The sequence below is a fragment of the Armigeres subalbatus genome, chromosome 2 (assembly GCF_024139115.2).
Source record: "Armigeres subalbatus isolate Guangzhou_Male chromosome 2, GZ_Asu_2, whole genome shotgun sequence".
In the NCBI taxonomy this organism is placed as follows: Eukaryota; Metazoa; Arthropoda; class Insecta; order Diptera; family Culicidae; genus Armigeres; species Armigeres subalbatus.
The window spans coordinates 120,365,763-120,382,501 of record NC_085140.1 but is presented as its reverse complement, the minus strand read 5'-3'; the positions used below and the strand labels follow the sequence as shown (position 1 = coordinate 120,382,501).

The 16,739-nt window shown below is 43.6% G+C and overlaps 1 protein-coding gene across 10 annotated transcripts in view; it reads right to left on the bottom strand.

Annotated features, from left to right (window-relative positions):
- Positions 1-6,992: 6,992 nt before the first annotated feature.
- LOC134210738 (DE-cadherin) overlaps positions 6,993-16,739 on the bottom strand; it is a 45,993-nt gene continuing 36,246 nt past the window's right edge. For all 10 annotated transcript variants that reach the window (XM_062686977.1, XM_062686981.1, XM_062686985.1 and 7 more), the window contains 2 exons: positions 15,189-15,342; positions 6,993-14,945 (listed from right to left, as the gene is read on the bottom strand). In XM_062686977.1, coding sequence (XP_062542961.1) covers positions 10,121-14,623 — 4,503 coding nt within the window. In that variant the 5' untranslated portion in view covers positions 14,624-14,945; positions 15,189-15,342 and the 3' untranslated portion in view covers positions 6,993-10,120. The remainder of the gene's footprint in view (positions 14,946-15,188; positions 15,343-16,739) is intronic.

Below are 16,739 nucleotides of genomic sequence, written 5' to 3'. Positions count from 1 at the left end.
GGGAAGTTCTACAAAGACAACTGATACCACCGTTTAAGCATAGGGGAACGAAAAAGTCAAAATTTGAGCCACTCTTATGAGTTTCTGCCAGGCCAGATGTAATTACAAAGATTATCAACAGATGATATTAACGTTCAATGTGTACAAACGGGTGACCCAAATTTAAGTAATACCGGCGCCGGCCAATTAATGAATGGGTAGGAATATGTTGACGTGATATTCGTATTAATAGAGGCCGACGAGTCATCTGCACTTCCACGAGTAACCATTGGGATGTTGGATATATGGGGTCGCGAGGTTCGTTTTGGTAAACGTTTTGCCGCGTGTAATGTGTAGTTTTTCCGCAAATCATGTTCGATCGTACACCAATTCATTTGCGTTTCGAACAAAATTAGCGTAACTCAATATATGAAAATGGTTGGATATGACAATTTAAAATTTTCATTTAAAAACCCCAAATTTATTATTCCGCTGTGGTGATGATGCCTTTCCTTTCTCCGACTGTTGTGTGACTTTTGAAGTGTTATTTTAAAGGTGTCCTGCCTAAATAGTAAGATAATCTTGTTTATAGTTGATAATCAATTTTAATGATCACCTCTTGCATACATCAACATATCCAGCATCTGTAGCAGTTTTTCATAAACACTACTTTTTTGCTCCGACCGCGGCCATTGCTCTGGTTCTATTGATGTACTTTTTGTGCGAATCACCGCACAAAAGTAGAGCGCAAGAATCAACGGCACCAGACGGCGGTCGAAACGAAACTCTGAATGTTTACTGGGTTGGTGAAGAATTGGAATTTTAAATGTTTTTACCTTGATAATCAATAGTTCCATTGGATTTAAAAATTGCTGGGGAGTTTCCGATTCGATTGATAATAAAATCTCGAAAATCCATTGAAAGATAAAGGAGCTATTAACGTTTGAAATCTTACATGATTTCGTGACGGTCTCGAATTTGGAAATTTTCATTTGTCACCCTGTATCCGAGTCTTCCCCTTAGACGTAGTTTACGTCAAGAAAAATTTAAAATCTTATTAGTTTTGTTTTATTTAGATTTAAAAAATCCGACCAATTCATTCACCTCCACACTAGTTTTTTGGGTTAATAAAAAGAATCCAATTAACATACATAAACAAAAACAGAATAATATTTCTGAATTATTCAAATCAAAAGTTTTGAATGCAGTGGCTGAGGCTGTTCACTATCTTTGTTACCGAAGGGTATTAACGCTCACAAACAGACGTGGATTTGGTTCCAATTCTCCTCAATTCTGTACTCAATACTCGAGGTCAGCCTTTCGCATTTTAACAAATTTAGTATAGCATAGTTACGCTGTACTTCGTAGATTGGACACTAGTGATACTTATGTTTTTCTTTTGAAATCCTTATTCAGATTGTTATCAGAAATCAAGGTAGGTGTGGTCCTTGATTTCAATCTAGGATAAAAATCACATAAGCATGAGGATTACAACTCCTGACCACGCTTATCTTCACTGTAACTTTTGAGAGGAAGGAAGTATTGATGTAGTACTTACTTAACGAGAGGCACCCGACTTTGCGAAACTCTCATAAGTACCACATAGTTTGGATATTGGGGAAGGTGTTCGTTGGGTCAGGATTTGCCTGTAGCTGACAATGTGACCGTGGTAGATCTTACACCGTAATACACCACGCAAAGGTGTCTATCCAGCACTACGGGGACCTTCCGCATTTTCACAAAGTTCAATCTTGAAGGAAAAGATCATAGTTGACAAGAATCGGAAATAACCTCACGATTTTCACAACACACTTCTTTGGTGCACATCTTCCAAATTCAATATATTGCTACCATAATCACATTAGATTTGGATGGTAATAATAGTAGGTACAAATGATTTTTATTTTGAACTTTATTTCAATAGCCAATTTCAAAAATAGTGACTTTAGTGACCATTTTCTGAAAAATAGTGACTTTAGTGACTTTTTGATGCAAATAGTGACTTTTTAGTGACTAGCCTCACAATAGTGACCAAGTCACTAAAAAGTGACTCGCTACCAGGCCTGCAAGCGCACAACATCGTCGCAGGCGTTCCCCAGGCGTATTATGAGCTGGATTGTGTATTTTTGGATTTATTGATCGAATCGAATCAGATTGATTTTCTCACCAAAAGACACAATCCTGGGGGTGCCCCCAAGGCCATATTGGGAAATTTGAAGTATATATTAAAATGCTGGGTAAAGCGTACCATGGGTACTTCGCGTACCTTAAGGATTAAAATAGACCCCATCTCGCGGTCCTTGGCCTCTTACCCAGCAACTCCTATCCCTACCTCCTCGTGGTGCTGGCCGGGATACGAGCAACCTTAGGAAAAATCGGATAACCAACCCTGGTGGTCGTATGCTAACATGAAAAGGGGGGTTTGCTCCTCTCCGGAGGTGCAAATCATACTGAGCGTCTGTTCTCCATTTCAGGATCGGCTCACAACAGCGCCTGTTCTCCATCTTAGGTGCGGCTGATCATCGTCCGAGTGCCAGCGAGGGACTCTAAGTGAAACTGTGCACCATGGTCCAATAAGGGGAATAAGGAGGAATGGTTCTCCGGAAATTTAGTGGGTTTGGTGCAAGCTGCAAGCCAGCCTTTAAAAAAATATACGCAACGAATAATCAACAAGAGAGCCGGAACCATCGGCGAAGACCTCTGCGACGAAAAGGTACAAGCGATTGGAAACTCGGTTCGCGGAACTGCACATTTCTCTACTTCATCGGGAGCACACGCACACTCGCCGATGTGCTCAAGGACCGTGGATTTGGCATCGTAGTGCTCCAGGAGGTTTGTTGAAAGGGATCAATGGTGCGCACGTTTAGAGGTAATCATACCATCTACTAGAGCTGTGGCAACACACACGAGTTGGGAACAGCTTTCATAGTCATGGGCGATATGCAAAGGCGCGTGATCGGGTGGTGGCCGATCAGTGAGAGAATATGCAGGTTGAGGATCAAAGGCCGGTTCTTCAACTTCAACAACGTCCATAGCCTCTCCGGAAGCACTGATGATGATAAGGACGCATGATGATAAGGAACGTGAGTACGACAGCTGCCCAAGCCTTGACGTCAAAATCATAATAGGAGATTTAAACGCTCAGATTGGCCAAGAGGAGGAGACCGACTTTTGGAAAATTCAGCGCTCACCGGCTGACGAACGAAAACGGTCTACGACTAATTGATTTTGTCGCCTCCAAGAATGTGGCCATTCACAGCACCTACTTCCCACTCATCTGGAGATCACCACTGCAGACAGAATCACAAATCGACCACGTTCTGACTGAGGGACGGCACTTCTCCGATCAACGTCAGGACGTCATATCGAAGCGCCAATATTGACTTTGACAACTATCTGGTGATAGTACGCCCAAAACTATCCGTCATCAACAATGTTCGGTACCGACGGCCGCCGCGGTACGACCTAGAGCTGCTGAAGTAACCTGATGTCGCCACTGCATACGCGCAGCATCTCGAGGCAGTGTTGCCGAAAGAAGGTAAGGTGGGGCTCATCTTGAGGACTGCTGGAATACATTTAAAACAGTCATTAACGACGCAACGACGCAATTAACGAACAACGTCGGATATGTGGAACGAAGTCGACCGAACAATTGGTTCTACGAAGAGTGCAGACTCTGGAGGAGTAGAACGCAGCGCGGGCGGTCACGCTGCATTAAGGAAGATACCCGGCAGAATGAATAGACGTAAGCGGAGACAGCAGAATTTTTCAGGAGAAGAAACGCCGCTTGGAAGAAGCAGAGTGCGAAGAGATGGAACAGCTGTACCGTACTCAAAAAAGCTTCGTGCCGCGAGCCGAGATGTGCAAGGATCAGAATGGGATCATCTTGAAAGACGAATGTGTGGTGATCGAAAGGTAGAAGCAGCACTACTAGGAACAATTAAATGGCACTAAGAGTACGGGCAATGGAAGTCAAGGCATCGGAGGAGATGACTACGTCAGTTCAGCGGACGATGGAAGCTAACCAGCCCCAACCTTGAGGGAAGTTAAGGATGCCATCCAACAGCTAAAGACCAATATAGCAGCAACTGGTAAGGATGGTATCGGAGCTGAGCTCATCAAGATGGGCCCGGAAAAGATGGCCACTTGCCTGCACAAACTGGTAATCAGAAGCTGGGAAACTGAGCAGCTACCGGAAGAGTGGAAGGAAGGGGCCATAGGCTCCATCTACAAGTGAGGCTATAAGCTGGAGTGTGAGAACTTTGAGGCGATCATCATCTTTACTGCCACCTTCAAAGTGATATCTCAGATCATCTTCTATCGTCACAAATAGTGAATGAGTTCGTGGGAAGTTACCAAGCCGGCTTCGTTGACGGCCGTTCGACAACGGACCAGATCTTTACTGTACGGCAAATCCTTCAAAAATGCCGTGAATATCAGGTCATAACGCATCATCTGTTTATCGATTTTAAGGCGGTATACGACAGTATAGACCGTATAGAGTCATGGAAAATTATGGACGAGAACTAAGAAGCTAACCAGACTAATCCGCCTGAAACGCGAAGCAACTAAAGTTGGACTGGTGGTGAATGCATCGAAGACAAAATACATGCTAGTGGGCGGAACCGAGCGCGACTGGACCCGCCTGGGAAGCAGTGTTACTATAGACGGGGACACCTTCGAGGTGGTCGAGGAATTCGTCTACCTTGGATCCTTGCTAACGGTTGATGTTAATGTTAGTCGTGAAATACGAAGGCGCATCTTCTGTGGAAGTCGGGCCTACTACGAGCTCCAGAAGAAACTGCGGTCAAAAAAGATTCACACCCGCACCAATATGTTACGTACAAAACGCTCATACGACCGGTAGTTCTCTACCGACATGAAAATTTGACCATACTCAGAGAGGACTTGCAAGCTTTCAGAGTATTTGAGAGACGGGTGCTTAGGACCATCTTTGGCAGTGTGCAAGAAGACGGTGTGTGGCGTCGAAGGATGAACCACGAGCTCGCCCAGCTCTATGGCGAACCCAGCATCCAGAGAGTAGCTAAAGTAGGAAGGGTACGATGGGCAGGGCATGTTGCAAGAATACCGGACAGCAACCCTGTAAAGATGGTGTTCACTTCCGATCCGGCAGGTACGAGACGGCGCGGCGTGGATCACAGCAAGCGTGGTGGACTGACCAGATACAGAAGGACTTGGCGAGCGTGAAGCCCATTCGAGAATAAAGAGATACGGCTTTGAACCATGTATTCTGGCGTCAAATGGTTGATTCAGTGTTATCAGTTTAGATGTAAGCCAAACAAATGACGATGCTGTTTTGGTAATCAGAGTTACATTCTCGAATATTTCTATTAAAGCCGAAACTTCTTCTTCTTATTGGCATTACATCCCCCACTATGACATTGCTGCCTCGCTGCTTAGTGTTCATTTAGCTCTTCCACAGTTATTAACCGCGAGGTTCCTAAGCCAAGTTATTACGGAGAAAAAGAAAAATTTGTATGGCTTCGCGGAAATAACGCGCAGAGGGAAATCCCCGCATAGAACAAATCATACATAGTGAGCGTTGAATGAACATACAACAAATCTGCTGCCATGAAGTCCAATGATTTGACGTACACAGATTTGAAAAAAATTAATAATAATCAGTAAGTGGCCGAGGAGTAAACTAACCAGCACGGATTATACTTTTTTGTTGAGGTGCTGAGTAACGCTGGAGTCGGTTTTTACACGCGGTATACCATAGGTCGCATCGGTTGGTTTTACAGGCGGCTTATTTGGCCTGCAACCTCTCGCCGAATCAGGTTCGGGCTATCAAGTCAAGTTCCACTCAACACCAAGACTTGGGCTATCGTATTTTAAGTGGCACATGGTCTCGTTCAGGCTTGTAAAATGTCATCTGCATGTCATTTGATCAATTTGTTCATAACTTTCTTTAGAAGGCAAATTTATTCCATAATTTTAGATGTACTCATAACTCTTGAGTAGGGCTACATTTTTGTCTAAAGGCACATTGCTCTAAATATAACATCTGAGGCTGGAGAGTGAAAACTCCAAAAATGTCACGTGTCATTTGACATAATGTCATTTGAATGACATTTTGCCTCCCACGCCCCAGATTACATATTTACAGCAATACCTTGTTAGACAAAGTTGTAGGCACATTCAAGCGCTATAAGTTCGTCATACATGATGAATTGATAGCTACCGTCTGGAAAAAGTTCTGGGAAAATTATACAAACGAATGCAAATGACATTTTACAACACTGGTCTCGTTAGTAGGAATTGAACAGAGCTCATTTTCAAACCCAATCCCATCCTAAACAATCCCCACAACTTGCAGTGACCAAAGGACGGTTTGTCATGCACTTGAACATAGTTCCTGCTGCCCCGAAAACTCACAAACTTTCAATATAACTGAATTTCTCCTTTCTATTCTGCAAGGCATCGCTTTTTGTACAGTAAAATATTATTATTTTTATTTTGGGATTTTTCATTACGCGTCGAACGATTCAGGACGAAATGTCATAAGTATAAATATAAACAAAACATTGCAAATTTCACAATAGCTGTCTTTGATCATTTGCCAGGGAAATATTCGTTGGAGGCGCTTTGAATTATCCTGTATTCCAAATTTTTCTTGCAATGCGTAATACCATTTTTACATTCGTATTTCATGAGACTAACACGATGATACTTTTATGCCCAGGGAAGTCGAGACAGGAATCGAACCCAGCCACCCTCAACATGGTCTTGCTTTATAGCCGCGCATATTACCGCTAGGCTAAGGAGGGCCCGGAGAGCCGAAACTACGATAGCATAAAACCGAAATTTTCTGTAGAACGGAATGGAAACAGTCATCATAGACCATAATACATATACAGTAGAAACCTACCTTTTCGTTCGAACGGTCACCACCCAACACCAGTCAACAGAAACCAAAGCGTTCAACTAGCCACCTAATTCAAGGGCTGTCATCTTCAATTGCATTGCTGCATAAACTTGCAGGACACCACTGCTTAATTAATCGCTTATCATTTATTTTCATCTCTTTTTAAAAGTCTAATTTAAAAAATGGAATTACACTTGCGTGAGAGAGAGATATATATGGAGACAAACACATTAGGCTGCCTACTGTGTGAAACAACGAAGACGATGCTGTGCACAACACCGGAAGGAAACCTCTCCCCGATTTGAATCCGGCCAGATGCCGTACTTCTTCGCAACATCCCTACAGGCGGGCCCAATCAACCCGTTCATTGCTTTGTAGTTTTTCGCGTGACGGGGCATGCGTGTCTACCGAAACGGTTCGTGTCAAACTGTACAATGGGCCTTTTAGTCTTCTTTCTTCCGTTCTGCCCCGCGAATTAAATAAATTAAAATTAAGTCTAATCGATTTGCTTGCGTCTAAAGATCACTTTTTTGTTTTGCTGTCCCTCTCTCGTGCGCGAATTTCCGCCTGCGCGGTATAATGTAGGGTGGTGGTTGGCTAAAACCTATTATGTTCACATGTTTGTTGCTTCTCGGTTACTCCAATATGTATGCTGCATGTACGTGTGTAAAGTTGTTCTTTTATGGTAAAAATATGTATAACAGTTCAAAAATTCTCGTACCTTGCCTTGGTTGCAATAAAATCGTTTCATTCGCTCGCTCACTCGCTTACACATCACATTATTTCATCTCCCTTTCTCTAACAAACCGAGAGGAGAAATTGATTGTTTTTGTCACGTTTGCTAATAATTGCCGCACTAAAATACATCTTAATACATACAATAATAGTTTTATTAGTTATTTTTTGCGCTTTTCTTGCCATTTATTTTAAAACATGTTCCGCGACTATAAATAATCGATTCGTTAGCTGCTTCAAAGAAGCCCGTTCTTGGCGCGATTCTTGTGTATAAACTATCAAATTAAAAATAGGTATTTGATTTCCGTTTCCTTACAAAGTTGCTACGTTTAAAATAGTATTCTGTTTAAATTATTTTAAAAAGGACTAAATCGTTTCCAGTGTGTTATCCTTCTTCTAGGAATAAGGCATCGCGGTTCCATTCACTCAGCACTACGATAGGCGTTTAGATTTGTTTTACATTATCTAAGCTTAGTAAGTCTTACAGTCCGTGGTCATGAAAATGTTTTGAATGCTCGGTTCAAATCCAATGACTCTAATGAATTTTAGTTTTACCCTGACTCTTCCCATACTTACGACTTAGTAGACACAAATGATTCTAATTTGAGAGGTGACGATGGCCAAACAAAAGGTTCTAATTTGTAAACCATAAACTAAAATTAAACGGAAATGTTTCTTTATGCCACCTGATTTGCAAACTTTGTGAATATTTTCTTCATGTTTATAAATAATTGATCACTTCGGCATGATTTATGAAAATTCGTGATTTTTTACAAAACGTTTAATGAACAAACGATACCAACGATCCCTAATATATGTTTAAAATAGTGTATTCTGTGTATTGTTTTTGACGTTTTTCTACTGAAACCTTTTGATGTTGAGCAGAGGCGGTGGGCCCTTCTTTAGCCTGCCGAAAAGATGCAAAACCATACTGAAAGTGGATGACTCCAAATTAACTAATTTTATGTGACTTTATTTGATTATCAAATTTATAAAGAAAGTTTTCAAAAGAATGCTTCTATTATAATAATTTCAATTTATGTTCAAAAAAGATTGAAATGTTGCCGAGTTATATTCGTTTGGATCGAAAACATAGGTGCTCTTTACGTAGTCATAAAGCTTGCAAGGGTATTCAGATTTCACATAAATTCCTCAAAATTGCTCGATTCCACGTTTGATTCGTTCCTGCTGCTTAACCATCGTCCAATAATGTACTTTGCTGTGTCTGCATTTGGAAACAAAGGAGAATGACCCACACAACAGCAATAAAAACAAACATCCTGACTACATACAACGCGATGATGACCGTGAGATATTGGTGCGACCGGTTCTGCTGTCTGATCTTTGAATATCGCTTTCCGCTTGTTTCTTATGTTACTCCTCCGTCGCCACTCTCTTCGTTTCCATTACGAGCGTTGCTTTTTGTAGATAAATTGTTCCTGTACCAGGGCGAGTCCAGTTCAGGCTAGACAGAGGTGTTCGAAAATGCATCTAAATACTTTGTGGTATACGTGTTGTTTGAGTTGTTTGCTGCCGCTTCGGGCAAATAAGCGGACAAACAAAGGCAGTGGTTATCTCTGTGTCTTTTGATAAAGTATGTACAAATTTTATTTTAACGCTCGAACGATTCAAAACTTGTTGTTTGTTTGGTCAAATGGCGCTTTAGTCGATTTCGTGGCAGTAGACAACTTTAATGCTGATAGCAAATCTATGATGAATATTTGACAGACAACCCAATTAAAATTTTGAACTACAATGGGGAAACGCCAGTCTTCGAGTGAAGAGTCACAACAATCACAACTTCTTATGCTTATAGGTGGAAGACTTAGCTGTCATTCATAATCAAATATAGACACGTGACTCCACGATTCCGAGCACTGCTGTTCCCCACGACGACATGGACGACTAAAGCGTAATTCGAGCTACTAACCCTACACCGTTTATAGATAATAAAGTGACGAGTCATGTTTCTAAAATGAAAAATGACTCATCGAGAAATGCATGCATAAACATAGCTAAAACACAAAGGAATGTTTCTCTCTCTATCTTCCTATATGTTACTTTATTGGGAATACCAGCCCAAAATGCTTTCCGAAACGAAACTTCCCTTCGACCCACACGCACCAATATCTCACCGATTGGTCACGTGTATTTAGGCTTCACGCTCTGTTCGCTGTCTTCGTCTTCTATCCTACTCCTCCCCTTCCTACACAATCTAACAACCAAGTTATGAGTCATCCAAAAAAAGCATACCCCGGGATTCTACCAACGCTGCTCGGTTCCGTCGATTGGATTCAAAAATTTCACTCATTTATTAACACTTTGCTTTCTCTCTTTATGCGCTCTGCGAATACTAAACTGTACAAAAAATAACCTTTTGTATACGTATCCTACTTCAAACCGACCCAAAACTAGTCTTTGGCTTCCACGGCAGCTGGACAATCCCACACCTCGGGTCCGCCTTCGGATGAAACAGTTCCATCAAAACCAAATATAATAATTATTCTCTTCGTCGCCTCATATCCTCCATCCTTCATCATCGTCTACATTTGAGTCCGTATCCGAGGGCTCCTCTCCGTACATGTCCGCCAACTTCCGGAACCTTGGTCCAAAGTTGGACAAATAGTTGAATTTGAGATCACCTTCGTCCGTACAGGACGCCAAGCTGGACAACGAGCCGGAACTGTTGCCGTCTCCTTCGTATGCGTAATGCCGCACGTCATCGATTGGATACGCGTCGGCGTCCCTATCGCAGGCGTCCTTCTTGTCCGTCAAGAAGGCTCCAATGTCTGGCACTTCATTTGCCTCCTTCTGTCGTAGATCGTTTCCGTACGGCTTGTCCATGTAGATCGGAGGCGCTCGTAGCACCGCCAAATCATACTCCGCATCCCGTTCACCTCCACCTTCTTCCTCGTAATTGATGATCGTCTCCCGAATGTCATCCATATCCTTCTCGTGCCATCCGTCCTGATGTTTCTTGTGCACCACAACCGCCAACAGCAAGATCAACAGTACTGCTATGCACACAATGATCGCAATCAAGAAATTTGAATCAATTCCGAACGATACAGCAACTGCCACCGACCGATGACATCCCGGATCGTGGTTCTTCGCGTGACTCGGAGCTCCCAGATTATACGTCCGATCGTTGATTGTCAAGTTCCGTAAGCATCCCGAGAAACCCTTACCTTGTGGGACATACGTCCAGTTGAACATCGATCCCAGCGACTCCAGATTGACTGCCGCTCCTCCCAACTGCAGCGGAGCATTCACGTTCAACGATTCATTCGGACCCTTGGGAGCATCCAAACTCATACAAGTCGACAGCTTGCAGTTATCGACAATCATCTCCACAGTCTGCGGTTGCAGCACAATCTCCACCGTAAACGGACGCCCCTGCGGGTACCTATGCTTGTGCTCGATACGAATCGTCCCGGTTCCGTAGTCCAACAGTAGCACTGGCAATCCCTTCACCAGCTCCAGCGCCAAGAAGTCCTGCACCGGTAACAAAGGATTATAGCTCAACGGTCCTATATACATTACCAATCCGTCCTCCCGCTGCGGAGTCAATTCCATACTGATCCTGGTCATGTTGCAGGGACTCACCGGAGGATACATCGCATATCCGTGTCCGTAGAACCCGATTGAGATTAACTCGCAGTGTGGACCCTCAAACTCTTCCATGCACTCGCACTTGTCGTTGAACGGAGTTCCACCGTTCAAACATTCCGCCATCACCGGTGGAGCATCGCAAACGCACTCCGCCTGAACGAACGCATTAACCCCAACGAACGAGCTCGTATTCGTATACACCGCAATGGGAACATTCGACTTATGGAGCACATTCTTACAGGACGATTCACACCGAACCTTCTCCTCAATACACTCGTCGATGCTGACCATCACCATCTTCAATCCGAACTCCTCCTCCAGCGCACGCTGATGATACCCGATGATACCGTTCAACCGCTCAGGCTCATAGTACGGACTTCCGTGGGCCGAGAAGCGCACATCCAACAACGAAGCATTGTTATCCCGCTGTAGCACCGTAAACACGTCAACATTATCCCGGCTGATGTTGAACAACTCCGCAATACTGTTCTGCAGTCGATCCTTTGGTGTCACCGACAGCGACGGACTCCTCGAAACGAACTCCTCCGCCGTAATTCCGTAGAACCGAATCGAGCCACTCTTATCCACCGCCTCCTCAGGAATTTCCTTCACAGTGACCAGCACCTTCGCCGACACCGAATGCCTTGGGAAGAAACTAGACTGCTCCGTCACCGTGAAGAACAACTCATAATCTCCGCCACGGGTTCCCTGCAGCATTGTGATCATTCCCGTGTCCGTATTCAGTGCGAAATTGTCCGGACTGTACCCATCGCGCCAGTTGAACGTCTTATCCGGCAGATCCCAATCGTCCAAATCATCCACATACACCCGCCCAATATCCGCATTCGGCGATTCTCCCTTATAGTTGTACACAAAAATCTTACTCTCACCATCCTGCATCTCATTGTCGTTCACATCTCCAATCACCAGGTGCAGAATGCTGACCTTGCTCAACGGGTGCGGCTTTCCGCTATCCGTGATCAACACCGGAATGAAGTACTCCTTCTGCTGCTCTCTATCGAACCGCACCTGCGCATACAACACATCCTTATCGATACGGAACTTCACCTTGATGTCTTCGCTAGCACCCTCCGAAATCCCATACTGGAACGGAGGCCCGTTCTGCGGCTCGTCGTAATCATCCGCCGTCAACGTCACAATTCGTCCCGGATCTTGATTCTCATACCACACCACCGGCATCTTGTTCGTCAGGAACGGCGGATTATCGTTCGTGTCGTTCAGAATAATGTTAACCGTTGTCGTCGATTGTCGACCACTTCCGTCCTCATCCGTAGCGGAAATGATCACCTGCCAAGACTTGTGTCCATTCGGAGGATCCCGGTCCAGCGGAGCTTTCTGCCTCAAACATCCCGCATCATCGATCTCCAATAAAGGTCTCTGCTCGATCTTGACAATAGCAAACTTGATGTGCTGCGGATCCGTTCGTTCCCGAATATCGGGGTCCCACGCCTCAATCGTCACAATACAACCGTCCATAATCTTCTCCTCGTCGATCTCAAAACTGTACTCGTTCTGCGCAAACTTGGGCAGATTGTCGTTCACGTTCTCGACTTTGATGCTAACCGTCGCATTGTCGTCGTACGTGCCGTCGAACGCCCGCACCTGTAGCGTATACTCGGTGATGTTTTCGTAATCTAGTTCGTTGTTCACCGAAATGGCTCCCGTCGTTTCGTCGATCTTGAACGCATTGCCGATGTTCCCTGATACGATCGAGTAGGTGATTTGCGAGGCCGTGTCTATATCCAGTGCCAGCACTTGGATGACGACCGTATTGGTGTTGGCATCCTCGGGGATCTTTTCCGCGATGTAGTAGTCCTTGGTGAACTTGGGCGGATGATCGTTCTTGTCGGAAATCTTGATGATGAAGGTCTGCGAAATGGAGTTCGGTTTGCCGTTGTTGTACAGTGCCGACGGAGAGTTGTCCTCCGCGATGATTTTGAGATGGTACGTATCGGTGGCTTCACGATCGAACATAGTCAACGCAGTAATGTTGCCCGTTTTGTAGTCGATGGAAAAGTATTCTTCATTGTCAGCCAATCGGAATGAGACGATGTTATTGGCGGCCGTTCCGTCCATATCGAAGGCACGGACCTGCATGACGGGAGTTCCCGCGGGTTCATTTTCCGGAATCCAGCCGGAAGTTACCTCGGTGAAGTACGGAATGTTGTCGTTCACATCCAGCACTTTAATCTTGACTATGCTTTGGGCGATGAGATCGTGCGTGTTTTTAACGCTTACGGTCAATGTGTACTCGGTAATGGTTTCGTAGTCGAGGGCCTTACCGAGTAAAATTACGGCAGTGTCTCCTTTTTGTTCCAGAAGGAAGGTGTTGCGGCTATTAGTTTGTTCGGTACGACCGGTGACCAATTCGAAAATCAGCTCTGGTTTGCCAGGCACGTGGGAGTTCGCTCGTAGAGTCGCCAAAGGAGCGCTGTAGTTACTGAAGTTCTCATCCAAGGAAATGGGTTGCTGTTGCGTCTCGGTGAAGTACGGCGGCAGTTTGTTCGATTCAATCACGGGAATTTTGACCTCCACTTCCGCGTCCTGCGGCATATCCGGAACGTTGTTGTAAGCCCTCACAAAAACCAGGAAATATTGGCCGGGACTTTTGTCGATTGACTTCGCCAACGTGATGATACCATTATTTTCATTTATCCTGAAATGGCTGTAATCACTCTGCTTCTTCAAGATCTCGTACTTGATTACGCTGTTTTCCCCATCATCCAGATCAGTGGCAGATATTGAAGCCACCCTGGATCCCACTTTGGCGTCCTTCGTGATGGGTTCATCGTATCGAGTCTTGTCGAATACCGGCGGATTGTCATTGATGTCTTCGATCGTCACCTTGAACGTACAGACATCGTCCAAGTTCGGCAGCCCATCATCCGTAGCCCGAACCGTAATGTAAACTTCTTTTTCTCGAATCGGTTCATCTCGGTCGAATCGATGAATAGTCGTGATCAACCCGGTATTTTTATCAATTCGAAACTTTGGTCGCTCGCCTGGAGCTGTTACAAAGCTGTACGCTATCGTCTGATGGTCATCCGGATCTGTAGCATTAACCTGTATTACGTACGTTCCCGGATCGCGTTCTTCCTGCACCGAGGGTGCATATCCTTCACAGTTCACAAAAACCGGCTTCCGATTGTCTACGGCCCGAAGCGACCGTGGACTGTTCGCCACCGATGCCAAATTACTCAGTCTGTTGTCAATGTCATATGAATCGTCGTACAAAGTTCGTCGATGTCGATTTAAGCTAAACACCTCACGGTAATCGATTCGATTGCTACTTCGGCCGTTGCCTCTACTGTAGAAATTATCATCTGAATGGGTCGTAATTATCGACACCGCTAAATATACTAAACTTACTATCACTAACCTACTCATTTTTGTGTTTGACTCTACGTACTAAACCCTTACGTATTATAACTAAAATGTGAATCTTCCGCAATGGAAATAAAACTAACTCTCCGTCGCCTTCTGGTGCTGCTCCCGAGATTACTCGGTCGCTGATCCGGTTTCGTTCGCTGCACTTGTCCTAAGGTTAATCGCGCAGATGACACTAGTAGCTGCTGCTGTTATAGAAAGGCGATAACGATCGACATCTACCATGGTAGAGGCAATAAGTTCGTCTTGGGCGCCGTTACGCAACAACCAGGACAGATAACGGCACACAGTTCCACACTAGCAGAGGGTTTTCCGCGTTGACCTAATGAACCCCAATAGGAAGAGAATAAACATAGAAACAATGCATCAACCTTATCGCTTAGAGAAGAGTACGTTCTTCTGAGTGGAAACATGCGTCTATTTATATTTATAATTACTGATGAAATCAACTGTCAGCTATAATAATGTCCGTTCTGCAATCAAGATTGATTGTTTTGCTTAGTTTTCCACAAAGTTAAGGTGCAGGTGTTGTAGTCACTGAGCTGAACACTTATGGTGTACTTACCTCGCTTTTGCTTTCGAAATGGCAGCGTCGTGTTATCTGTCGATGGATGGATAAGTGTTCCGATGAACTTTCTCGAAGGGGTTTTCGATCGAATACTAGGTATTGGACGGCTTTCGATTGTCGCGGCTAACGAATCATACTAATGAATCAACATCTGAAAAATAACGCAGAAAAAATTGAGTAATTATTTTACTTCTAGCAAACACAATTCATAATTTTGCTCAACAAGGAATAGTGCCTGAAGAAAAATCAATTACTATTTGTTTCAATTACTGAGAAGTATGAAAAGTGGTGGCTTAATTTGACTTTTTTTAATTAAAGCATCTTGAATCCAAGTTTGATGAACAGAAAAACCTGATAATAGAACACAATCTGTCAAAGCCGACATTTTCCCTATTATGAAATGGAATTACTACCTTTACCAAGAAAACCTAACCGTAAGCGAAAAGCAAACGAGTCATTGTAAATAGTTTGATTGATACTGTTGGCTACGTGATATCAATTCAATTTTGAAAGATAACACTCTTGCTTCGACCACATTCTAGGGCGTGGTGGGGCAATTCATTTCTACTTCTACATACTTCAGAGCTAATTGAACTAATACATGTGGTCATCGCTTGTTGAAACTTCTCTGCAAAATATACAAACATTCTGTCAGGTTTTACATCACATATAAATGACTCATTCAAAGTTCTTATTCTTTATCAGATACTTTGTGTAAAACTGTTCGACATTCTTTTGAAATGGATAATATGATATCAATTGGGAAAACCGAGAGCAATTGATAAAGGAAATCGCACTCGGTCTTTTGAATAATTTTATGATTTGTATTTATTTTTCCTTGTTAAAAACAGTAAATTAGAGTTCTTTTCAAAAGACTCGTCTAAAATGTCTTTGAAGTAATTTTTTTTCTGTAAATAAGAAAATACTTGAATAAGAATTATGCAACAGTGGGAGTTAAACACATCGATCTATCTGACTATCAGTTGGGAATGAAGCAACTTGCAGGTTGCCAACATGAAATTGGTTCCGGCGAGGTTTCAAATACTCCAAACACAAAAGCCCAGATTAATCCACCTAGCGATGATGGCTTTCTCGTGTATCATAAAATGTATTGAAAAAAAAGCACTCTACAAAGTTGTACTCGTCGATAGCAAATCCTTCCGCACACGATGGCATATGAGCAAGTCAAACCACCTTCCTTTTGCCAGTGGAGATATATCAGCTTCCACCCTGATATTCTTCCCTCCACCTTCATACGGGAGCTTGGCAGAAGGAAGGTCGTGTGATATGTGCCATCACAAATATTGCCCTCCGCTCGCTTTCAAATCGACTTCTATAAAAACATTCTTCATGCCTGCCGTATCCTAACGGAACTATCAATTCTATACTTCAAGCTCTATCTGGTAAAAGGGCGAATGTCGCAAGAGAGAATTCTCTTCATCGACTTCCCCTCATTTGAATAAAAGTGACAATCAGAGGATTTCTTTGCAGTGTATCACCTCAGGATGCAAGTTCGCATTGTTTTCTATCGTTCTGATGTGATAAACC